This window comes from Rhinatrema bivittatum, chromosome 7 (genome assembly GCF_901001135.1).
Source record: "Rhinatrema bivittatum chromosome 7, aRhiBiv1.1, whole genome shotgun sequence".
Taxonomy (NCBI): Eukaryota; Metazoa; Chordata; class Amphibia; order Gymnophiona; family Rhinatrematidae; genus Rhinatrema; species Rhinatrema bivittatum.
Window position 1 is genome coordinate 10,436,212 of NC_042621.1, and position 26,704 is coordinate 10,462,915.

The 26,704-nt window shown below is 48.0% G+C and overlaps 1 protein-coding gene across 1 annotated transcript in view; it reads right to left on the reverse strand.

The window, feature by feature from the left end:
* LOC115094998 (beta,beta-carotene 15,15'-dioxygenase-like) overlaps positions 1-19,078 on the reverse strand; it is a 37,012-nt gene extending 17,934 nt beyond the window's left edge. The window contains exons 1-5 of the mRNA XM_029608136.1: positions 18,909-19,078; positions 16,065-16,193; positions 14,744-14,873; positions 3,816-3,963; positions 3,497-3,644 (exon numbers count right to left, since the gene is read on the reverse strand). Coding sequence (XP_029463996.1) covers positions 3,497-3,644; positions 3,816-3,963; positions 14,744-14,873; positions 16,065-16,193; positions 18,909-18,987 — 634 coding nt within the window. The 5' untranslated portion in view covers positions 18,988-19,078. The remainder of the gene's footprint in view (positions 1-3,496; positions 3,645-3,815; positions 3,964-14,743; positions 14,874-16,064; positions 16,194-18,908) is intronic.
* Between the last annotated feature and the right edge of the window lie 7,626 nt (positions 19,079-26,704).

Genomic DNA, 26,704 nt, shown 5'->3' on the forward strand with positions numbered 1-26,704 from the left:
GCGAGTGCCCAGTCTCCAGTGATGGTTCCTGAAAGAAAGCACAAGGGCCCCCGAGGAGCGGTACCCAAGTTAGAAATAACCCCGAAGGGCAGAGAGAGCTTCCAGCGGCTGCTGGGAGTGGCAGAGCATCTTAGACCGGAGCAAATCCAATCCTTGCTAACTCAGATTGTTAGCAAACGAAGGGCAGGCTAAATACCCGGATGGCGTTACGTCACTTGGAGGGGACGCCCCCGAGGTTCCCGCCATGCCGTGGATAAAGACGTGGGTGGCGTGCGCGCACCCTAGGAGCCCCTCAGGAAATCCAAGGTGAACACCGTCGCTGGTCCGGGGATGCCGGAGAGAGCGGCATGAAGACGCGGCAGCAGCCATCTTCCCAAGGCTTGAGGAGAGAGAAGGAAGAAAGGGGAGGCACAGAGGTTGAAGCCGTCTGAGACCGACGGATGCAACAATATCGAATAGGTTCCAAGGAGTGCTGCAAAATTCCAGCAGATATCCTTCTCATAGGACCTCCAGTACCCATTTGTCAGATGTAATCTTGACCCACCGTTGATAGAAGAGGGACAGTTGACCCCCTATCTCCTCGTTCCGAGGGCGAGTCAGCAAAATGTCATTGGGGGGTTTGGGATGAACCTGACCCTCTCTTAAGTTGCCGACTCCGAAAGGACCGAGACCTCCCAAAGAGCTGAGACCTCTAAAATGTCGAGTTTCTGTAGGGGCAAAAGTGTTGGGAGCCCCTAGATCGACCCCTCATGGGTGAGGGGCGCTGTAATTGCTTTCACATATTTTCTGGTACCCAGGATACTGGAGGTTCTACCCATTTACTGGCCCAGCTTTTCCAATTTGCTTCTGAAGAGGAGGGATCCTTCAAAGGGCATCTTTGTGAGATTTGCCTTGGAGGTTGCATCTGCTGCCCAATTCTGCAGCCGTAGCTGTTTTCTGGCATTAAGGCTAACTCCTCTGGTCAAGGTAAGGACTAGGACGGAGCTTGCGTCAGCTAAAAAAAGCGGTGGTGGGTTCCAATAACTGCTCTAGAAGTCACCTCCAAGTCATCCACCTCCCCAGAGAGGAGCAGGTACGAATGCGCTACCAGGGTACAACAAGAAGCAATCTGTAAGGTCATTGCTATTGCGTCAAAGGCCTGTTTAAGGATGGACTCCATCTGCCTATCGTGCACATCCTTTAAGGCCGCTCCTCCCTCCACTGGGAGGGTTGTTCGCTTAGAGATGGCACAGACCAGCGCATCCACTTTAGAGAAACACTAAGATTCTCTTGCAACCGGATCCAGTGGGTAAAGAGCTTCTAATGCTCGTCCACCTTTAAAACTTGCTTCTGGGGCAGCCCATTCCAGATCGATCAGCTCCTGGATGGCTTCCAGTTCTGGAAAGTAGCAAGAGGCTTTTCATAGGGAAATCAGAAAGGGATTCTTCTTTGGTTCCATCATAGAGTCTGCCCCAGGAACTCCCAGCATCTATAGGGTCTATGGAAAAACCATAACAGTCTGATACAGTTCTAACCCTGGGGGGGGGGGGGGGGGGATTTCCCCATCTTCCAAGGAATCTGGATCCTATTCTTCATCTGTGCCATCCAGGTCCCTGCCAGGGATACCCTTGCTGTTGTGAGGCATGCCTCGAGGTCAGCTGATAGGACTAGGAGAGGGAAGGCTTACCAGCTGAGGTTCTGTCAGGAGAGGGGCAAGTGAGGTAGCAGACTGCGCCTATACGAAGGCTTGAAGGCCTTGAAAGAATTCCACCCAAGAGAAGGTGGCAGGGTCCATGCCTAGCCCAGAAGGTATTGGGGTAGGTGCCACTAGGTTTCTCTCTCCCATGGATGACCCAGTCCCGGGGGTACTTCTCGTTAAGGCTGTGGCTGACCCATCCTCTGAATGGGAGAAGCCGGGCTTATCAAAGTCCGGGGAGGCCAATTCTCCCTGGGCTTGCTCACAGAGCTGACAAACAAGAATCCAGGTCAGACTGTGCAGCCCTAATATGACAAGCAGTGCAGAGAGAAAGGCGCTTCTATTTTTGCTGCCAGAGCCATTGGCAACAGTAACTGCATGTTCAGATGGCTCGTGCTTAAAATTTTATGCGCCTACGCGGGCCGCCTGCACAGTCCGTGTGCCCAGCAAGCTGTGCGCACAGTGCGTGTGCAGAGACAACATGCATTGCATGTACTGAAGCTCTATGGTGGGCAATACAGGCACAAAAAGCATGCAAGATGGCGCTGCCGCAGCCTACCACACAGTGTGCCAACCAAGCCTAAAGCAAGGCCTAGCTCACCGGGGTGCTTGGAAGTCCACTTCCCCTTACTCCAACAGGATCGGGAATGAGATTGATATGGCGTGCCAGCAAGGAGACCAAAGGAAGTCTTACCAATGTCTCTGAATCAGGAGGACATTTTTTTTTTTTTTTACACTTACCTGGGCTCATCGTTTATCGGCTGAGTACAGAGACTGTCTCTGGAGGCAGGGAAACAAGGCTGTGGCCGCCACTGCCACGCTTGGCTTCCTGCACCTGCTGCCTTTCAGCTGATTCAGCAGCAAAGTCCACGCCAGGAACCGGCTACCGGACCAAGGCACACCTGTCGGAAATCACCTCAGGACTTCTCAACTGGGGGAGGGACCTTTAGGTATCACCACAGACAAATGTTAAGAGAAATTTGTAGCTACAAAAGGTACAGCAATCCCCATAGGGAAAGCAGGTCCGCATCTGCTGGGAGACGGAGAAATACTGAAGGGCCGAGGTCACTGCAGGGGTGTATGTAGGGTGACATCAGCTTTGAAACCTCATTCCGTCTCCATCTGCTGCCAGGGGAGCATAAATCCATTGGTTCCGAGTCCATCTGCTACACGCTAGGAAATATTTAATTTCACTTCACAAAATTAACCTGTGGAATTTATTGCTGGAGGATGTGGTCAAGATAGCTAGAATACCTAAATTAAAAAGTTTTGGACAAGTTCCTGGAGGAAAAGTCCATAAACAATTATTAGCCAGATAGACTTAGGAAAATCCACCGCTTATTCCTGGAGTGGGCAACAAGGAATTAGATCTACTCTTTGGGATCTGGTGCTTTCTAGAGACTTGGATTGGTTACTGTCATTGACGGGATGCTGGGCTCAATGGACCTTTGGGCTGACCAATGAAGGCACATCTTTTGTTCTTATACATTTTCTTGGGGTTTTTTTCTGGTGGGGAGAGGAGTTGGTGATGGGCATGAATTGCAAAATTTTACATCCAGTTCAAAATCTGGAAAAACATTTTGAAAAAGATGCACGTTGAAATGAACATTTTGTGAAAATAGCCCTGCTTATTATAAAGAGGGACCTGTGTATATTTGGTGTGTGTCCGTCACAGAATGCAATTCAAGGGTAGATTCATCATCTGTTATCACAGCATTGCCACAATGATATTCAGTATCTCAATGAATGGGAAGCAGCATCATGGTTTGATTTTCATAACAATGCAAAGCTTTCAGGGGTGCCAGCAGATCCATAGTTTACCTGGTGGAGAAGAGGGAATCTGGAAGATCATGTATTTTGTCCTCCCCTTGTCAGCTATAGAGGTGCCCACGTTGAGGATGTTTCCATCCTTGTCGTAGTGGGGATGAGAAGTCGCTATATTCACACCTATATACTTGCTGTAGTCAACCTATTACAATAAAAATACAACCCTCCACTTATTATAGTACGTGTTCTGTTATTGTTTTCCCATCAAATTTTCTTACACGATGGAACCATTTCACACAAGAATGCACGTATAGTGATACGATGAACTACTGTTCTGAGGTTCAAGGCACCATGCTCAGAAGGGGCTTTCTACCTTATCTAGTGTATCCAGAGTCAGAGGGTCAATTTTCCTAAAGAAGTTGGTCTCAGTTGTGGCGTAGTAATCCTCCCCGCATTTCATGATATTGATCAGGCAGTTATCAGAGAACTCTGGGATGATGTGAGACAAGTAAGAGTTGACCCTGAAAAATTATTGCAGAAAAAACCCAAAACAGATTAGTGCCATTCCTTGCTTTTTTGGCTAAAAGTTTTTATAATTGTCCATTTGCCTACTTCTACTATTGCCCTAGAATGGTGCAAAATAAGAACATAAGAATAGCCATGCTGAGTCAGACCAAGGTCCAACCTGTCTCCAACAGAGGCCAATCCCAGTCACAAGTACCTGGCAGATCCCATAAATTAAATCTAATTCCCGTTTCTCAATCCCTTGGAAACAGCATTGTCTGTAATCCAATGTAAGTAAGTTAACTTTTGCAGCCTACTGTTCTAGAGTTTGTAGTGTTAGTGTGCCTGAGCAGCAATGTCAAGCCAGCACTATATTCAAAGTGTGGTGCTTGGGTGGAAGAGCTTCATCTAGACGGGACAAGTGCTATCCTGTGGTAGAACTTTTCGTGGCATTACTACCATATAAATTGCCAGTGCTGAATGGGATTTAGTGAGCATCAGGAAACTTATAAAATGCCAACATTTTTGTGAGCCAACTGAATGAAAAAAATAAATTTAAAGTTTTTCACCATAAGAACATAAGAAATTGCCATGCTGGGTCAGACCAAGGGTCCATCAAGCCCAACATCCTGTTTCCAAAGGCCAAGCCAGGCCAGGCCACAAGAACCTGGCAAGTACCCAAACACTAAGAAGATCCCATGCTACTGATGCCAGTAATAGCAGAGGCCATTCCCTAAGTCAACTTGAATAATAGCAGTTAATGGACTTCTCTAAGAAGTTATCCAAACCTTTTTTAAACCCAGCTACACTAACTGCACCAACCTCATCCTCTGGCAACAAGTTCCAGAGCTTAATTGTACGTTGAATGAAAAATAATTTTCTCCAATTAGTCTTAAATGTGCTACTTGCTAACATGAGAGGTTGTGAATGTGTAGATGTTCACAACCTCTCGTGTTAGCAAGTAGATGTTCACAACCTCTCATGATCTTAAAAACCTCTATCATATCCCCCCTCATCAGCCCTACTAAAGGGCTCAGCCTTCAGTCTGACTTTGCCTTTGCAAGGTGTTGGTCACTCATGGGACTCTACCATCCTTGCTCCAGGAGTTGTCCGTGTTCCAGCCTTCTGCAAGGTCCAGTGTTCCTTGTTCTCTGTCAGAGCTACTCGTCCTGTCCTGATGTCTGCTTGATGTATCAGCCCTGATGTTTGCCTGTTCCTGTTCCTGCCTTTGGCCTGTCTTCCAATCCGGTACCCGTGTTCCAGTTAAGATGATGCTTACCTTGCCTTTGGCTGCCGGTGTGCAGCAAACCCTGCTTTAGGCTGCCGGTGTGCAGCAACCCTGCTATAGGCTGCCAGGAGTGCAGCAACCTGCCTTACCCTGTTCCTGAATCTCCTGAAAGCTAGCACCTCGTTCCTGTGTCTTCAAGATGTCCTGGTGCCTCGCGGCAAGCCATGTCGTGGTCCGTGACCAGCCCCATGGGCGGGCTGAGTAGGGCGCTTCGTGATGCAAGCCATGCACCTCGTTCCTGAGCCTCTGAGAAAGCCTTACCTTGTTCCTGAACTTTCTGAAAGCCTGGTATCCTGCGGCAACCCCTGTTGTGGTCCGTGACCAGCCCCATGGGCGGGCTGTGTAGGGCGCTCCATGTTGCCAGTCTCGTACCTCGCCCTTGAGTCTCCTGTATGCATCATACCTCGTTCCTGACTCCATGTCTCTTCCTCCAGTACCTCGTTCCTGAGTCTACGTCTGCACTTCCAGTACCTCATTTCTGAGTCTCGTCTGCTTCCATGTTCCAGTCATCGCTGTCCTGGCCTCCATCTGGCCTGCCGCTTCGTGCTGTGCCCTGCGGCAGGTCCGAAAGGGCTGGGAACAGTCGGAGGACTGTTCACAAGACCAACATTGCGTTGTTGGGTCTTCCGAAGTGTGCAGGTCCGGAGGAGGGCCTGTCTCCAGTCATCACTCCAGCCTTGCTCCCATCCAGCCCATGCTCGGGCATGCCACGCCTCCCGCGGCACCTCTCCAGATCCCTCTGGCGTCGAGCCGCGGCCCAAGGGCACACATCTCCCAGGAGTGGGATCGCTCTCCTAGCGCTCCACAACAGTTCCATCCCCTTTATCAATTTGGTCTTCCTTCTCTGTACCTTCTCCATCGCAACTATATCTTTTTTGAGATGTGGCGACTAGACTTGTACACAGTATTCCAGGTGCGGTCTCACCATGGAGCGATACAGAGGCATTATGACATTTTCCATTTTGTTAACCATTCCCTTCTAATAATTCCTGTTTGCTTTTTCGACTGCTGCAGCACATTGAGCCGATGATCTCAAAGTATTATCCACTATGACACCTAGATCTATTTCTTGGGTGGTAGCTCCTAATATGAAACCTAACATTGTGTAACTACAGTAAGGGTTATTTTTCCCTATATGCAACACCTTGCACTTATCCACATTAAATTTCATCTGCCATTTGGATGCCCAATCTTCCAGTCTTGCAAGGTCTTCCTGCAATTTATCACACTCCACATGTGTTTTAACTACTCTGAATACTTTTGTATCTGCAAACTTGATAACCTTACTCTTATTCCTTTCCAGATCATTTATAAATAATATGTTGAAAAGCATCGGTCCAAGTACAAATCCCTGAGGCACTCCACTGTCTACCCTTTTCCACTGAGAAAATTGTCCATTTACTCCTACTCTGTTTCCTGTCTCTTAGCCAGTTTGTAATCCATGAAAGGACATTGCCTCCTATCCAATGACTTTTTAGTTTTCTTAGAAGCCTCTCATGAGGGACTCTGTCTGAAAATCTTCTGAAAATCCAAGTACACTACATCTACCGGTTCACCTTTATCCACGTGTTTATTAACCCCTTCAAAAAATGAAGCAGATTTGTGAGGCAAGACTTCCCTTGGGTAAATCCATGTTGACTGTGTCCCATTAAACCATGTCTTTCTATATGCTCTACGATTTGGATCTTGAGAATAGTTTCCACTATTTCTCCTGGCACTGAAGTCAGGCTCACTGGTCTATAGTTTCCCAGAATGGTAATTTCCTTAAACTTTTGGTGATGTTTCTAATACAAGTTACCTCTTTCTTAGATTAACAGAAAAAAATTCTCCAAAGATGTTGCAATGCTGTCCATGAATTTGCGAGAATACCTGGGACCCTTCTTCAGAAAGTAGCAGTCCTGTCAGATATCACTTTTGCATAAAATGTTTTATTGATTCAAGGTACTGCAACCCACCAAGAATCCAGTTCTCAGCAGGAACAATATAATCAGACCTCTGCACTACAGTGTACAATGTGAACATTTTGACACACAATATCTGCTGCAGTTCAAGGATTTAGTAAGATTCCATGAAAAACTAAACTGCATCAAATGAAAAGACCTGTTCCCAAAATAGTGGTGTACTGTAAGGTATAATTATATCAGCTTTCTGATAGAAGGAAGGCAGACAGACAGTGAGTGTTCTTGGTTTGCTGTGAGGGGGATAACAGCTTCTCTGCCAATATTCTGGCGAGGATTCTGCACCTGCAAGACCGGATGTGCTACCGCAGATTCTCTATCTGGCTTGTTGCAGACTTGAACATACGAACTTGCACCTCCATATCATAAATGCTACCACTGATCAGGAAAGGGACACACTAGCAGGGAAAGGCCCTCTCCATATTAGCCTGTTAACAACACCCCCCCCCCCTCCCTTTTATTACACCACTGTGTAATAAATCAGTGCTAAACATGGTAGGCTCTTTTTTCTTATGTATGTTCATTGCCTTTATTTTTTCTCACAATAAACTGAGTCTCAGCTGAGATTCTGCCCTTTAAAATGCCAACTTCTTGCTCTGTCGCACCCTCACCTCAGGATCCCACTGGAAACTAGTAAGAATTAGTCCTACCGACCAGGATGCGATGCTGCAGAAAAGGATATGGGGTTATAAAGTGTTCCCTTGCCGCCGCCATCATGTTTCATGATGAGGGGTTGACGCTACCCACAGGGCAAGCCCTACAGGTCCCCACTGTCAGGAGGCGGAGGCCGACTGGAGCTTCGCCAATACCAGCCCTCATTCCCCCCAGGTTGAGCCTTTGAGTACCGTGGCCAGCTGGTCTTAGGCGGGCCTCTGTATGACGACTCCCAGTAGGTGGTAACATTGGACAGAGGATGGTCCAGACGCTGACAGGAACAGAAGGCATCAGGGTAGTAATCGGCCGAAGTCTGAAAGGCCAAGTCTGTAGGATACTGAAGAGAGGATCAAGGCAAGCTGGAGTCAGGGCAGGCAGCAAGCAGACAAGGTACCAGGAAGCAGAGCAAGGGTCAGAGCCAAGAGATCAGTCCAAGCGTAGTGGAAGGGACAGGTAACAGGAATGGAGTCAGGATCAGGAACCAGCACACAACAAGCTTGTGGCTGGGCCCTGCCTTTTATACAGAGGCCCAGTGATGTCATCATCCGGGGCTGCGGTCTATTTTCCCGCCGCAGCCCCTTTAAGAGTCTGAGAGTTGCGCATGCACACGCCTAAGCATGGAGGAGGCAGGACGGCAGCGTCTCCTCGGCCCACGTGGGGAGGCCCGCTGGGCACAGGAAGGAGCCGCCCAGAAGCGGCAGAGCAGGCTGCAGGTGCTGGGGGACGGAGGCGGCTGTCCACCGCTGCGAACGAAGGTGAACCGGGGCTGACAGCTGGGTTCCTGGGGTGAGTAGGCCCGGGTGCGGGCCTACTGCGGCCGGGACGCGTAACAGTATCCATGGGGAACAAAAGGTTTTTATAACGTAATGAAATAAAAAAAGCACAAAAAAATACAAGGACAATAAGTACATTTCTAGGACTCTGAATAAAGTAAAAACGGCACTTTGCTCCATGGGAGTAAATCATACTGTGATTTAAACCCTGGGCAGGTGTACCAGACATCAGTTTTTGTCAAGTATACAATGAATCCCTTTATATTGTTATGTGGTGATTATCTGTAGGAGATTCCAGCAGAGGTTTGCATCTTTTCTTGTTGGATACAAAAAACAAACAAACAAACAAACAAACATGAAGAAGAATTTCTTCTCAGAAGCTTTGCTTCCTCAAAACGTTGCAGAAAAAAGAGCCAACAGCATGCGGCTTCAAGTGGCACATCTGTGGAAAGGTAATGTCCATTACTGATGGCCATGAGCTGTGCCATTGTCGTCTTGGCCCGGAGCACAACCAACAAAACTTATGCCTGTGGATGGATGTCCCTGTAGTCACAGCACTCCAGGGCACACCAAAACTGAGGAACTGTAGATATCTATGAGGAGTCACAGTAGATCCTGGAGTCCAGCATAGTATGCCTCACCGGGAAGAGATTTGAGCGGCACTTCATCTAAGACCCATATGGCAGCACAGGCCACAGTACTGGGATTGAGCTTAACTAGCTGCTCAATGTCGAAGAAAGTGCCACTTGCTTGAGTCTGAGTCAGCATCAAAGATGCACAAACATTTGAGATGGTGCACTGGCATCAGTCACTTGACTATTATTGGCGTTGACATACATGGTGCATCAACATGCTTGGTACATGCTGCTTCAATGTGTGATTTATTCAAACATTTGGCACATGATGCATCGAAATCCTTGATGCCAGTCACTCAAAACATTAGGTGCATGTTGCAATGATGCAGTCAGTCTTGATGCAATTGATGCACGATGCATGGAACACCAAGCTATGCACTCTGTAGATGTATTCCAAAGCTTTGATGCTTTGACTCACCGATGCATCTGATCCATTACTCTTGGGTCACAATGCGAAATCACACGGCACAGCACTGATGTAACTAATGCTTCCATCAATGCATCATTGACACTCTACTCTGGATCCCTCTGACCAACATTCAAATCTTCAAAGTCATCTAAGCATGCTACTCCATTGAAGCATCTAATTCTGCAGGCTGCTTTCTCAATGCAGCAATATACAACTCACTCTAGAACTGCTGGGGAAGGAGTAAGGTTACCTCCTACTTCCTCCAATAACTAGAGTGCTCTCTCCACCTCAGCTACTGGCAGAAAGGGTCCTGCATGTCTCACTGAAACCTATTTGTTTCATACTTTGGCTTACTTCCAGCAGATCACAGCCCCAAATACAGGAACCAATACTTATAGCTGAAAAGGATATCCCACTGCCTACTGCAGGCCAGAGGACATCAAAACCTGAATCAAATTACAACTTTGGTGAAAACTTTTCACCCTTCCTCTAAGGAATCAGTTGGATCTCTTCAGCCTATCCTTCATAATCTTGCTACAGCAATCCTATCCAATGGAGACTCAATTTAGACTATAAGGCTATACACTTCCTTAGAACCTATACTTAAGGCTTCTTCATTGACCATCTAGACTGTCACACCAGAATGGGACAGAGGTAATAGATGATTCTATTCCAACTCGCTTCAGGAAGAGGAACCTCCTAATTCACTATCATTACACTCCTGGGTGAGTGACCCTATTCCGATGAGTTCCGAAGATGACTGGCATATCCTCTGACACATTATCGGAGCCATTGGACTATACTTCACCACTGGAGAATCTTTTGTTCCCAAAGTTTTTCGAGAAGATGAGTTTGACTATTGATATCCGTATTTGAAAGGACAAAGACCTTTGTTCTGAGCATCTTGGTCTCCTCTAAATACTTTATACTCCATGTGAGCCAGTGGCCTTACTGGTTCATACCATCTTTAATGCTCTTCGGATGAGAATATGGGAACCTTTATTCAGCATGCCTACAGCTAGGAAACTGGACCTGAAGTACAGGGTCCAGTAGTCTCTAGTCTCATTCAACTAACTCACTATTCGATAGTAATTAAATCTACTATGAATAAAGCAAAGACACAGATCCATTCTAATTCACCTCCAGGAAAGAACCACAAATTCCTAGACAACTTTGGAAAGAAGGTCTTTCAAGGAGCCATGCTATCCATGCGCACTATCATTCACCATTTCTATATGGTTCAATCTATTTATGATTATGTTCAGAAGTTAACAATATCAAGAAGGAATTTTTAGCTATCTTCAACATTTTTAAACACAAAGGAAGGCATCTGCAATCTACTTTGCTTGGTCCATGAAGCTTTCGATTCTGCTTTCCACACTTCTGTAACATCAACTGGGGCATGTTGCATGGTATGGCTCAGAGCAAACAGCATTTATGAGGATTTAAACGAGAAGATGGCTGACCATCTTTGGTGAAACTCAGGGAAACTGTTGTGCAAATAAAAGACCAGAATTTAGTTCAATCTCTCAACAGGCCTTGAACAATCATTTGCCCCAAGATGCCCCTTCTACCATTATAAACATCCTTATTTTCACTGGTGACTGTACCATCCATTTCAACAATATTATGCCACTTATTTCACCAAAACATCAGCAGTCTCATGACCAGGCTTAGGCAAAGATCACATAACAAGCCTAACCTAAACCTGGGCCCAGTTTTTGATAACTCCGAGGAAGGCAGAACCCAACTGTTTCTGGAAAGGTAGCACCAGATAACCAAGGAGCCCTGGGTCCTCGAAATACTGCAGTTTGGGTACTGACTGAATTTCTCTTGCCTGCCATCTCTCCAGCATTGTTCGATGCTTCAACAAGATCCATCACATCTGTCATGATTTTGCCTGGAAAGTCAATCACTCCTCCAACAGGTGATAAAGCCTCTGCCTGTGTCTCAATATGTACAGGGCTTCTCTTCCATAGAAACATAGGAATGACGGCAGAAGAAGACCAAACGGCCCATCTAGTCTGCCCAGCAAGCCTTCGCACTCTTTTTTTTCTCCTCTCTCATACTTATCTGTTACTCTTGGCCCTTAGTAACCTTTTGGTTCTGTATCCCTTCCACCCCAGCCATAATGCCGACAGCAGTGTTGGAACTGCATCTAAGTGGATATCTAGCTTAATTAGTTAGGGATAGTAACCGCTGCAATAAGCAAGCTACACCCATGCTTATTTACCCAGTCTATGTAATTCAGTCCTTGTTGGTTGTTGTCTGTATACAGATCCACTTTTCTTCATTCCCCCCTGCCATTGAAGCAGAGAGCTATGCTGGATATGTGTGAAGTATCAGTCTTCCTCCCTTGCCGTTGAAGCAGAGAGCTAACTTGCATTGAAAGTGAAGAATCAGACTTTCTCCCCTACCACTGAAGCAGAGAGCTGTGCTGGATATGCGTGAATTATCAGACTTTCTCCCTTGCCGTTGAAGCAGAGAGCTGTGCTGGATAGACATTGAAAGTGAAGTATCAGGCTTATTTGGTTAGGAGTAGTAACTGCCGTAACCAGCAAGCTACTCCCCACATTTTTTGTGAATGGAAATCTTTTTTTTTTCCACATTACCTCTTGCCGTTGAAGCTTAGAGCAATGTTGGAGTCGCATTAACTGTGTGTATGTTTATTGAATAAGGGTATTATCATTGGTATTATCTTCAGGTAGTAGCAGTCATTCCCGCGAGCCATCCACTCTTCATACACATCCTCTAGACTTTATAGATCCACAGTGTTTATCCCACGCCCCTCTGAAGTCCTTCACAGTTCTGGTCTTCACCACTTCCTTCGGAAGGGCATTCCAGGCATCCACCACCCTCTCCGTGAAGAAATACTTCCTGATATTGGTTCTGAATTACTCTCATCACCCCCCAAAAAAACCCAACAAAACAAAAAACCAGGAGGATTATGGCCTATTCTGATCTGAGATCCCTGAACAAGCACTTACTTCAGGAGAAATTCAAGATGAACTCAGTCAGCATGATCCTTCCCTATATTCAAAAGGGCAAATGGATGTGTCTTGGATCTCAAGGATGCAAATATGCATTACACATTCACTTGAGGAAGTCTGCAAAGCTGCTTCCTGGGAGTCTGTCCACATCTTCACATCCTATTACTGTCTTGATAAGTTGTCTAAGACTGACAGGTTATGCAAAACTGCTTGTCCAAAATCACTATTTTCGCTGTAGTCCACTCTCCACAATGGAATCTGGGTTGCTTATTTACAAAGGCTCCACTGCAATCCTCAGCTTGGGACTCCCCACATATAATGTCGAATTCAGCCTGCTTAATAGACGGAAACAGAAAGTTTGCTTACCATAAACTGTGCTTTCTGTACATAGCACGGTGAATTAGCTATGGAATACCCAGCCTCCTCCCTAGAGAGTCTACTACACAGTTTTCTAGCTCTGAGAGACTGAGGAGGCTCACAAGGCAACGCCCTTGCAGGAATTCCTGCACATGCGCAGAGCTCTATTATCTTACAGATGAGTCCATTCAGTGCTGCCGGATGACATCACCTACAGGTAATGGTTAATTGATCCTGCTATCTACAGAAAAACACCATTTATGTTAAGCAAACTTGCTTTATCTTCCCCTATACCTACTAGTTTTGTATGTTTTATTAAGTATGACTGGACTCATTATGCTACTATATGGTAAACAAAACTGTACTACTATTTTTTAGTATGTGCAGGGCTGGCATTAGATGCATTAGGGAGCAGGGCAGAAACTAAGGAGTGGGCACAGCCAGTGCCAGGCACCCCATAGTTGTATTTCAGCTATAGCATTGCCAAGGTGACCACATTGAGGCCAAAGGCAATTACAATCTTGCATATACCCTTTCCCTCCACCAAAACTAGCCCTGAGGATGTGTACATGCCTTCCAAAAAAACACACTGTTGTATTCTTTATTCTCTACTGAAGAAAAAATGTATTACTGTAGTCAGAAAGTCAACGGCAAAGCAGCTAGATTCATCAGCAGCTAGCTTTCCGGTTATGTTCTCTTTCTGTGAACTTAGAGGCTTTTTTATGTCCTAACAAATTTTATTTTGTTATAGCCACATTCTCTGAAGTCTGAAGCATTTTATTTACCAGATGACTGCAGACCATCAGGGAAAGGCTGAGCCAGTCCTGATTTGGAACAGATTCCTCAACTTTCAAAACTCAAGCTCAAGGCAGGTTACGTTCAGATACTGTAACTAGGTCCCTTCCCCAGAGAGCTTCTTTTTAATTTGGCACCTGAAGCAATGGAGGGTTCAGTGACTTTCCCAAGGTCACAAGGAGCATCAGCAGGACTTGAACCCTGGCTGTCTCTGATCTCAACCCACTTTAAGCACTGTTCTACTCCATTTTACCCCTTTGTATGCAAGTCTAAGCCTGTCCCAGAGAACTTGAAGTCATCCTGTTTCCGTGCATCAGTGTGAGATCTGCTTAAGCCTTCTCTTACAGATTTACTAAGATTCAGAATGGTGGAAGAGGTGATGTAGAGAGCTTTCTAGAAAGTCTATGCATTAGTATCTTATCAGGAATGACAAAAAAATGGGGATCTCAAACACTTGTGCTTGCTCTGACAACTAAATGATCTACATTTTGTTGTTGCTAGTGGAGCTTTAAATAGGCAGATGTTTTCTCTGTTTTGTTTTTGGCTTATTACAGTATTGACACAAAAAGTAAATGCAAATAAACAGGATGTGGCTTACCAAACCTGTGTGAGAGAAAATGGAAAAATCCCAGTTGTGCATAACCAGAGGTAAAATACGTCTGCATCAACTCTTCCCTATCCAATGCAGATTCCTTACAGAGGTCAAGTACTAGACTTCTCGCAATGCATTTTGGGTGAAGCTTACATTTAGGCAAGACAGCTCAGAAGGTTAGATAATCCTTCTGATCCTGAAGCCAACTACAAAGAGAAGAGAATGGGTGTCCACGTGTACAGTGTGCACTCTTAAATATGTCACACACAGAGTACAGAAAAAAAAACCCCAAACAGCCTTTCCCTGCGATCAGAAAGCTACGTCTCGGTGCCAACAAGTGCCTTACTTGGAGAATATATTCTTGCAGGGATCTGGGTAGGCCATCGTTCCAAACTCTGACACCACAATCCTGTTCGCCTCTGTGTTTGAGTTGTAAGAGTCACCTCGAAGGAATTTACTTCTGTAGTAAACTTCACCTGCCAAACAGCAAGCAGAGTCCACTCAGAAAAAAAGCTGATACGCTGACCACTTAACAACAAGGTCCGAAAAACCAAAGCAAAAAGTGTAGGCCTCTTGCAATCCCCAAAATTGTTCGTTTTAATTTGTGACCTTAACAGTTTCCCAAAAGGTATTTCACTTTGGAAGCATTATCACTGGTTTGCTTTAGAGTTTGAAGTGACATACAAACCTGTTTTTAATACTGCTCGCTGCCTTCATTATGCAATGGGAGTCAAAGCAGGTCATGAATTCTTGAAGGGGATCAGTGAATAACCCAAAACAGTGCAGAAGATTAATCTCAAATTGTACTGGAAGGGTCAACTAAACAGGTCAATAAAGTCCCCTTTCTAGCAAAAAAAAAAAATCAGATACAGTTCATTGGCAGGCAGCATCCCCCCCAGAAAATAGAGATGTGCATTTGTTGGGCAATTAGTTTCATTCATGTTGGCGGTACGCGCATATCTCAAATTTATTTATTTATTTATTTATTTAAATGCTTTTAAAATATACCGACATTCATAGGAGGTATGTGCATATGTAGATGACCGTCTATATATGTGAATCCCATTCGTTTTGTGCGCCTACTCTCCATTTGTAAGATATGCACGTGCCACCATAACGAATCAACATCCCTACCAGAAAGGAAAATTCCCAAAATCTCACATCTATTTGGCCTCCTCCTGGTGTCTTTGTCAGAAGTCAGTGACAAGACTGCAACAGAATTCACTGATCTGTGGGAATCTAACCGGGCCAGGATATGAATGCTTCTGCTGCAAGCCCCCATGGGGCCTTTTTAAGTCCCTACTGACCTGAGCTGGATCTGAACCCCTGCCCTATTAGCACAAGGCCAAACTCTGCAGTCCAGGAGCTATTCCCCTATCTCTAGATGACTTGTAGCAAAGGCAAGGGCGGGTGATGCGACTTGCCCAAGCTGACATGGGGCCTCAGCGTGATTTGAACCCTGGCTTCTCTGGTTCTCAGGCTGCTGTAAGCACTAGCCTGCTCCACTCTCATGTGCCCCAACCTCTTCAGACAGCCGCAGGGCCCTCAGTAGAGCTGGCCGTACACTCAGGACCTTCCTTATGAAAGAGATTCTCAGATTCCCTGCCTCTGAGACAACCCGTGCAGGGTGCGCCAGTAGATTATGTTATTACGGAGCAATAATTTACCCTTCTTGAATGTGAAGCTGTGCAGCAAAGCCATGCCATCAAACCAATGGTTATAGGTTGTGTCCCCTACTGTATGCCTGCCTGGACCATTTCGAAGGAGCGTTCCCTGTAACCACTCTGGGATATGACCTGCAACAGAAAGAAGAAGAGAGGCTCCATCAGTTTCACGAAAAAGGGAAACTTGTTTTCCCTCTATAGGGGCTCCGGGTGATCGTTGCATCACGTCTGTGCATGTGCGACACGACGACCTCCCCTAGAGCAGTAAGCAGGGCTATAAGCAGCAAGGGAGGAGCGCCAACGTCTCCATCGTGGGGCCAGCCAGTGCAGCAGCAGTGCCGGCCACCGAAAAGCTGAAGGGGTTTCCCGGGCCCCACCAGGGCATGGAAGCAAAAACAAATGAAGGCACCGGCAGCAGAAGGGCTGATGTGTTTTCCCCAGGCCCCACCAGCTGCACAAAGAAGTCAGAATCGAGGTAGGAGGGGGACTGGCAGCGGGAGGAAAGAAGAAGAAAACCAGAGTAGGTTGGGGAGGATGAAGGGAAGGGAGTAGTGGGAGTGTAAGGAAGAGAAGGAGGAGGGGACAGGATCAGTGAGAGAGTGAAAGGGAGGAGGTTGCAGGAGTGGAGCAATTAAGGGGGAGGGGGGATGCTGGAGAAAGGTAGTGAGAGAGAAGGGAGGGGGGGGGAACAGGGGGAGAAAGAGTATAGGAAGAGTGCACATTCTCCCCACACACATCACCACCACCTCCCCCCCCCCAAAAACGTGCACCTCCCAAAGCCACATCTCTCCCACACACATCCAAGAGCCATGAGCACCCCCCACACCCCTGTCCACAGCCATGTGACCCCAGCACAGCCTTGTGTACCTACCATGTGTGCACTCCCTCTCACATCTCAACTTCCCCATCATCTCCAACTAAACCCACATACACGAGGGAGGGAGGGAGAGCTCCTCCCCACCCAAATCACCCCAAGCCACTTCCTCCCCAACACCCACCCCCAGTTTTTGAAAGGCCAGGAGAGTAATTCTAACACAAGCACGCGTGCGCCCATGCACGTGCAGGCTGGCATGCGAGCGGAGATATGCCGGCATTTTTAATCGTTTGTGCCCTTGTGTGCGAATGCTGCAAGATACACCAGCTGCAGTGAGTATGCTGAAGCACGGCTAGCGCAAGCCTTCCCCAGGCCTTCGTCGGCTTTTACGCACGCATGCACGCCAGCGGATTTTAAAAACATGCTGCCGGGAGGCACACTCCCAGTTTTCCCAATCGATCCACCAGTTTGTTCAGATTATAGCGAGGCCTCTCATGTCCTAATTCGTCACCCTGCATGCCGCCCGGTCGATCTGGACCCCTCACCCTGTTCTATGAGCCCTAAACCCCAGATGTACAGACTTCCTCATCAGGAGAAACCGTAAGTTTACGCGGATACCTGGCATACGCGGGGCCGCGGTTTTTGGTTTTAAAACAAGAAGGTACGCGTGCGTGTTAAGTCTTAGACAAGCCCTGGTACACTCATGGGCGCAGCCCGCCCGTGCAGCAATGTGGACGCTTGTGTGAGCAACACTTTCAAAGTCGACTTGTATTTGCGCAAAGATTTTCTTTTGTGCAATTTTTTATAAGCTGAGTTCAAAACTGGGCGCTACGAGTCAGTATAATGCAAATAGTACCAGGATCATTGTGCGCACTGTTTTATCAAGTGCAAGGTTCACGGTTTGTGTTTGCACACACACACACACACACACACAGCTTAAAGGGAACAGTGCATAAAACCCTACACACGTATCTGGGAGGAGGAGCGGGGTGGAGGGAGAGAGTGAAAACACCCCCCCCCCCCCCAGACATACACACCCAATTCATCCCTAATACCACTCGCACCAGCCCCCATAACAAGTACACACACAGGCACATCCTCTCACCCACCCCCCACCATGCACACCCTCACTCTCGCCTTCCCACAACGCACACATCCGTTCCCCCAGTGCACCCACACATGGGGGAGAAGGGGGAAAGAGAGAGAGAGAGAGAGAGAACACCTACTTGCACTGGGGAGGAAGAGAGGGGGAAGGGTGGGTTCCCCCCAGCCCACTACTCACAACCCCAATGCATACACACCATTCCCATACAGCTAGGGTGGAAAGGGCATGCACACACACACCACTCAAATCCCCAACCTCCCCCAACAACACACCTCACCTGCACCCTCCACAAGCTTTCTGACCCATGATCCCCCTTCACATACAGACACCACCCCCCAACAGCTAAAGTACAAGACACCTGTAAGGCAGTCATAAAACCCACTTTTGAACACCACCATGCAGTTATCACTCTTTTTTCCACTTAGGAACAAACAAGGAACCGAGCGGAGAGCCCACTGGCCGAGTTGGCAAGTGAAGCGAGCAGGGACACAGCCCCTAGTCTGGGAATCCTGGATGGGGGGTGGGGGAGGGAATTATTATTAGAGAAGATGGACTTGTGACTGCTGGGATAGCAGATGACATTAAAACCCACCACCAAAGGACTTGTCCTTCCTCAAACCTGCCCTTATTCTTTGCCCTTGGGCAGTATAAACATCGAAACCAGAAAGGAGCAGGGCTGCCCCTTTAGCGCGCGCCCTGCAGCCCCCAGGGACCTGGCAGGGGAGCACGTGCCACGCCTGCATCTTACACGGATAAGAGGCAGACAAGGGCAGGGGGAGGGGGGGCGGAGGAGCTGCGTTCCCCGTGGCGCTGACACAGGGGAAGGAGCAGGAGGGCAGGGTGGTGCCTGGGTCAATGCTTCCACCAGGGGGCAGGGTCGATCCCCCAGTAAAGCGCTCACGCCCTTTAGCTGATGCCTTTCTCTTACCTCTCACCGTTGCCTTCCGGGGCTCGGGGCATTCCTGCTTGTTCTTGAAAAACATCTTTTCCATGAGGGACTCGGCCATGGTGGGGGAGGCTGTTACCCTCTCCCTCTCGCCCTGATCTTGCTCTCTCCTTGCCTGTTCTTTCTGGGATGGTTTGGTTTTCCTCTGCTGGGCCGCAATTTATAGCGAGGAGCCCCCGGTCAAAGGGCTTCTTCCTACCGGCCGGGGTTAACCCTTTCCCTGCCGGGCTGCTGATGGCCAGCAAGAAGGCGAGCAGCAGCTGAACAGGAATGGGCAGCAGCCCTCTTTCCTGCCCTAGAAAAAAAGAAACTGAAATTAGCAGGGTTTGCTAAGGTGCATCCTAGTGCCTGTCAGCTCTTGCAGAAACAAGTTGATACAATATGACTTGATCCCTGGGGAGATTGTAAGACTTCTGGGTCCCGCTGGTGAAGGTTTGGGAGGGGGGCTTAAGTTTGTTTTTATTGTACGTCATTTGCTGTTATTTTTTATTGTTTTTAGAATTTAGTTTGTGACAGTTTATAGTTTTTAACTTTTTATTGACAGTATTTGTTAATTTATTGTAATGATTTGTTTTGTTTTTTTATTTTTTAAGCTCATTATGCTTGTTTTTACCTGCAACCCACTTAGTATTTTAAGATAGGCAGGATATACATTTAACAATGATTTTGTTGCTATAGAAATGTGAGGGACTTAAAATACCATCCATGAAGTGGGTTGGTGATCTCAGTTCAGGTTCTGCTGAGAAGGTGTCAGCGCTGGTGAGCCGAGACGAGGTTGGTACTGCCACCAGGGGAAGGCCCCCGGCGATCCTCGTCATCGGGAGGCAGTTCCGGGAGAGAAGACCCAACTGGGCCTTCACCTGTACAACGTTCCCTGCAGGTTAGCCCTTAGGTACCAGGGCTGGCAGGACTTAGGCGCGAGTCTCTTGAAGACAACAATCCCAGAAGACAGAAGTGGCGTCGGACACACCAGAAGTCAGGGCAGGCAGCAGACGAGAGGAAACAGGAGCGGTCTGGTGGTCAGAGCAGGCAGCCAGCTAACAAGGTCGAGGAACAGGCCAGAGGTCAGGACGGGCGACGAACAACCAGAATCCAGAGATGAAGCAGGGTCAAAACCAGGAGAGCGGTCCGAGGTGGAACGAGAATCAGGGACTAGGAGCAGAAATCAGGAGCGCAGGAATCAGGCTAACAACTTGCACTCTAGGTTAGGTGTCCCGCAGTGAGGGAGTCATGGGCCCATTTTAGGACCCTCTGTCTGAGCCGGAGAGGGACCACAGTTTTCCTGGGTGAAATGGGTTGGGTGTTGGCCAGAAAGACCCTCTTGGATTGATAACAGCTGGGAGCCTGTGGACCATCCTCCATCTCAAAGGCCCTAGAAAGTGTGTCGGCACGGATGTTCTTGGAAGCGGGTCTGTAGTGGAGTAAAGTTGAACCGACTGAAGAATAAAGACCAGCGAGATTGGCGAGGATTCAATCGCTGAGTGTGGCTGAGATATTCTAGGTTCTTGTGGTCTGTGAAAACGGTGACAGAGTACTGTGTGCCTTTGAGCCATTGCTGCCATTCCTCGAAAGCCATCTTGATGGCCAGCAGTTCTTTCTCCCCTATACTATAATTCTTCTCAGCGGGCATGAACCTCCGTGAGAAGTAAGAGCAAGGTAATAAGGCAGCTTTCTCTGAGTGCTGACTCAGCACTGCACCCATGGCCGTATCGGAAGCATCCACCTCCACAACAAAGGGCGTGAGGGGTCTGGGTGTTGTAAACACGTGTTCTGCAGGAAGGCAGATTTCAACTCATTAAAGGCTGCAATAGCCTCGGGTTGCCAGTGTTTGGGTTTGGCCCCCTTCCTCATGGTAAATGGTGCTACTGTCCGGGAGTAGTGTGGAATTAAATGCCTGTAGAAGTTGGAGAACTCTAAAAAGTGTTATAGGGCCTGGAGCCCCGTGACTTCCATGATGTTAGCATGTGGCACATTTAAAACTAATCGGAGAAAGTTCTTCTTCACTCAACACAATTAAACTCTGGAATTTGTTGCCAGAGGACGTGGTTAGTTCAGTTAGTATAGCGGTGTTTAAAAAAGGATTTGATAAGTTCTTGGAGAAGTCCATTACCTGTTCAAGTTGACTTAGAAAATAGCCACTGCTATTACTAGCAACGGTAACATGAAATAGACTTAGTTTTTGGGTACTTCCCAGGTTCTTGTGGCCTGGTTTGACCTCTGTTGGAAACAGGATGCTGGGCTTGATGGACCCTTGGTCTGACCCAGTATGGCATGTTCTTATGTTCTTAATTCTGGATACTGGAGACCTTCTCAGGGTCCATGTGGAATCCTGTGGTAGAGACAATGAAACCCAAGAAGGGGAGAGATTCCTGCTCGAAGAGGCATTTCTTGAGTTTAGCAAATAACTTATGGTCCCGTAGGTGCTGGAGCACCTGCCTGACATCCCGGCAATGGGACGGAAGATCCCTGGAGTAAATTAGCACATCATCAAGATATACAGTGATGCTGGAGTGAAGCATGTCATGAAAGACCTCATTCATTAAGTGCTGGAAGACCGTTGGGGCATTGCAAAGGCCAAACGAAATCACCAAATATTCATAGTAACCGTCTCTGGTATTAAAAGTGGTCTTCTACCGATCTCCTGGCCTTATGCGAATGAGGCTGTATGCCCCTCGAAGGTCCAACTTCATAAAGAGCGTGGCTTCTTGTAGCCGCTCCAACAACTCCGGGATAAGTGGTAAAGAATACTGGTCTATCTGGTGATGGTGTTCAATCCACAGTAATCTATGCAGGGCTGCAGCGACCCATCCTTCTTAGCTACAAAGAAGAAGCCAGCCCCGGCTGGCGAGGTGGAAGGCTGGATGAACCCTCTTTTCAAGTTTTCTTGGATATATTTGGTCAAGGCCTTGGTCTCAGGCAGTGACAAGGGATATACTCGTACCAGGAAGAAGGTCAATTACACAGTCAAATGGACGATGCTCAGGTAGTGTCTCTGCCCTTTCCTTGAAGAAAATATCTGCGTACTCAGCATATTGCGGTGGCAGGGTTAGCAGAGTGATAGCCATAATAAACCAGGACATGGTATGTCATGAAGTCAGATGGTGTGGCAGCGGAATCCCCAGTAGGCTATCTGCAAAGTCTCCCAGTCAATGTGAGGGGAGTGCTCCTGGAGCCAAGGTAGACCCAGCATTACCGGGTGTATTGCCTTTTCAAGGACAAAGAAGGAGAGCTCTTCTTCATGAAGGATACCGGCGTGCAGTTTCACTGAGGTGGTCACCCAGGTAATCCCCATGGACGGAGGAGATCATCAACGGTGGCTCTTTTGGCAAGGTGGGTAAGCCTAGTTGCTTGACCAAATCCGTTAGTATGAAGTTTCCCCCAGTGCCGAAGTCAATTAAAGCCAAGGTGGAAAAGGCACCGTGGGGTTGAAGGATAGTCAAGGGAGTGGTGCATTAAGGAGCAGGATTAGTGTAGCCCAGGGTCATCTCCCAACTGACACCTAGGCTCTGGAGTTTCCCGGCCTCTCAGGACACTGTGCCAGCATATGGCCCTTACCGGTGCAGTAGAGGCAGAGCCTCAATTATGCCATTGCTGCCTCTCTTCTGGAGTAAGCCGGCTCTGGCCAAGTTCAATAGGCTCTTGGACCTGAGGTGGACCGAGTACGGTCGGAAAAGATGGCGCCATAGGCCGGGAGAAGGATGGATTCTCATCTTTGATTCTCAAGGATAACCCTTCCAGGAAAATACTTCTGAGGCTATCCTCCCGCCATCCTAGCTCCGACACTAAGGTGAGGAACTCCACCACATATTCAGCCAATGAGCGCGAACCCTGGCATGTGGAGGAGATTAGAAGCAGCAGTGGTCTGCCGTCCAGGTTCATTGAACACTTGCTTGAAGGTTTGTACAAAGCGAAGGAGATCCTTCACGGGGGTTTCCATGCTCCCAAATGGGAGAGGCCCATGTAAAAGCCTTGCCATCCAGGAGTGACAGGATAAACGTCGTCTTAATGCTGTCGCTAGTGAACTGGACTGGCTGTAAGGAAAAGTACATAACAATGGTTTAAAAAAATCACGGCATTGCCGGAGATCTCCAGCATACCGATGCAGCGCTGGTGGAAGGCATCAGGGATGAAGACGTATGGGCGCTGGTAACCGGGGTGGTGTCCAGATTGTTTACCAGGTGTTCCACTATAGTGGCCAGCCTATCCAGACATTGCTGTTGCTGCTGCAACCTCTGGGCTAGTCCGGGGATGGCCTGTAGTCTGGTCAAGTCCACCAGGTCCATGGCCTCAGCAAACTGTTAGCACTGGTGAAAAGGTGGACCCTTGAGCTAAGACAAGGTTGGTACTACCACCAAGGGGACGCCCCTGACGGTCCTCGTTGTCGGTAGGCAGTTCCGGGAGAGAAGACCCAACTGTACCTTCACCTATACATATTCCCCACAGGTTGAACCCTTGGGTACCGGGGCCAGCAGGACTTAGGCGCGGGTCTCTCGAAGATGACAATCCCAGAAGCGGCATTGGACATACCAGAAGTCAGGGGAGGCAGTAAACAATAGGAAACAGGAGTGGTCCAATGATCAGAGCAGGCAGCCAGCTAGCAAGGCCGAGGAACAGGCCAGAGGTCAGGATGGGCGGCGAACAAGCAGAATCCAGAGACAAAGCAGGGTCAAAACCAGAAGAGCAGTCCAAGGTGGAACGAGGAGCAGGGACTAGGAGCAGAAATCAGGAACGCAAGAATCAAGCACACAGGAATCAGGAATGCAGGAATCAGGCTAACAACTCGCACTCTAGGACAGAGCAGGACCCATTGCTGAGGCAAGGAGGAAGTGGCAAGGCAGGCTATTTACACCTGCCTTGCCTGACGTCATCTTCCCGGGCCGTGGGGATCTTTCCTGACACTAGCCCTTTAAATCCTGGGGAGTGGCGCGCGTGCCACTCCCCACTCATTCTAGGTTCTTCAGGGGCATCGTGGCCCGGAATAGCCAGCTTCGACAGGCATTGAGAGATCAGGCCTGGAAGATCCCCTTTCAAAAAGAAGCGGCTCATGGTCCGATATGGTTCAACTCCCGAGGGCAGTTCTCACTCCTCGGGGGACTCGTCGTCTTCCTCAGGGCAATCTGAATCCCCATCAGTGGGGGTTCTGGGTGGCGCGTGGCCACGCCTAGGCCTTGAGAGTCCAGGGGCCGGGTCATTCGGTACGTATGGACCCGCTCGGGGAGCAGCCTGCATTGTGACAAAGGCATGAATCCCCTTAAATAATTCCACCCAGGAGAGCGAAGCGGGATCCGGTCTGAGGGGTACCAGGTCCCTTGGGGCCCCCGGCTGCTCACCGCTGCCTGCTAGGCCCGGGGTGTTCCCTGAGGAACTGGCAAGTACGCTGGGCTGTGACCGGCCCTGGCCTGGAACTCCCAGGGCCTCTTCACATTGGGCACATAGGGAGTCTGCTTCCTCGCTCTGTGTGGCTCTGAGGTTGCATGCCGAGCAGAGGCTCATGCCTGATGCTGGAGGGACCGGCTCCGCTGACGCATGGGCTCTCTTACTCTCCATGTGTGCCTGGGAATGGACGTATCAGCGGGCGCCTATGAACGTGCGCCTAAGAATGTACGCTTAACAATGTGCGCCTAACAACGGGCGCTTAACAACGTGCGTTTAACAACGTGCGCTTAACAATGTGCGCTTAACAATGTACGCCGAACAGCGTGCGCCTAACAGCGTGCGCCTAACAGCGTGTGTCTAGTAGCGGGGAGGCAAACCAGGCAGGAAAATGGCGACCTTCGTGGCGGATTTTCCACCCAGGCAGACTCTACGAATCCTCGCTTCCTCGGAGACCAGCAAGTAAAGATGTACGCCTTACCTTGTCTTCAGCGCTTCCCGGTTGCGACCTGGGCGGTCTCCGGCTGCGGGGGGAGAGGGTAAGTACCGTCACCGCCGTGCTCGAGGAAGTGCACCCGCTGCCTCTAGGCCGCGCCCGAACTCGTCTCGCTCGGGGGCCAAGTCCACGCCGGGACCGAGGCTGCCTCTATGCCGCGCCCGAGCCCTTCTCACTCGGGGGCTAAGTCCCTACTGCGAACCGGCCACCGGACCGAGGCCCTTACCTCCGAGGGACCACGGAAATTGCCTTGGGAAACTCAACCGGGGGAGGGACTGACTGGTATCACCACAGGAGTGCGGGGCTCGTCTTCAGGTAGGTTTCTTCTAGGAATTTAGTCGTTAGAATTTGGAAACACGCTCAGCAAGCGTGAGGGAGCTCCAAACTGCTTTGGAGACGGAAATTACTGATTTGCGGCACTTCCTGTGGGGGTGTATGTACCCGTGCTGATGTCAGATCCGTCTCCAACTGCTAGCACGAGCACACTATACCCCACTTGTTTTGAGTCCATCTGCTACATGCTAGGAAAGCCAAGTTTTAACTTTTCTCCAAAAGGACAGATAATTTCTTTCTATCGTAAAATAGAGAATTGCTTCCATTGGGTTGGCACCACCATGGAAAATGCTCTCGCATCTGCTTCATTTTTTAAAAGAGGAGGCAGTTAATAAGACACTTTAGCTTGACCTTACTTGCTTCCTCTGTATTTTCCACTTAGATTTTTACATAAATAATCTGGGCCCATGCCATATAAGGCAGTACAATGGAGGCAGCGCATGCAAATCTACCTCATGCATATTCATTGTAGATATCCTGTGGCACTCAAGGACTGGAGTTTGCCATCATTGACCTAGAGTCTAATTCATTATCTCTCAATGGAGCAATAATTTGAATGTCATCTGTATACAAATATGCTTTCAAACCAAGCTGTCCCGAAGGTTATAAAAAAACTCCACAATTAAATTCAATATCACTTGATAATTCTCCTTTCACCAAAACCTTTGCCTTTCTCCCAGAGAGGACGGTCGCAATCCATTTTAATATCAAATCTACTTTTCTACATCGCTCCAAAAGATTAGCATGATCCATCAAATCAAAGGCTGAGGACAGGTCCAACAGGATCAAAAGAATCTCTTGGCATTGACCCAACACCAAATATTACAATCTGTACTCTGCCCTGTACAAAAGCCTCTGCCTGAAATGGATCTAGCAGCCCGACAGCTCGAGAAAGAAATTTGGCCGTTATGAACAGCCTTTTCCAGATTCTTATTAGCCACTGGTCTGTAATTAGCACAATCCAGTGAATCCAAAATAGGATTAATGACAGATATGTTAAAAGCTCCTGGAACTATCCCTTCTGTTAGAGATCTATTAATTATTTCTAACAAATCAGAAAGATTTCTCACCAGCTTTGCTGGAGCTTAGAATCTGATGGGCTTTGTCATGACCAGAATCAGTTAATGGAATTGGCTGACTGGACTGTTCGTCCCTGGAGAGGACGTATTCATCCCTGGCTCACATCTCCCTATGATGTAGATGCAGAGCCTAGCGCCAGCTTTGAACTTCAGAAATGTCATCTTTGATTACATCTGAATGGGATGGTCTAAGCTGGTTTGCACTTTTGTTATTGCTATTTTCATCATCTGCAAGTCCTCTTCTGCGGTAATCTTGTTACTGCACAAATTGAACTATTTAGCATTTTGTCTGAAATGCATTTACCTAAAAAACAATACAACTCCAAAAAAACAAGAAACTAGGAAATAGTAGCTATTGTCTGGGGAAAGCAGCTGATTGCATTGGTTAAAGCTGAATTCATCCTTTTGATGTAGAGTCTGGTATGTCAACATGTTATGCTTTGCACCCAGCCGTAGAGAAACTCAGCGACAATCTACAAATCATTTTTTTTGGATCT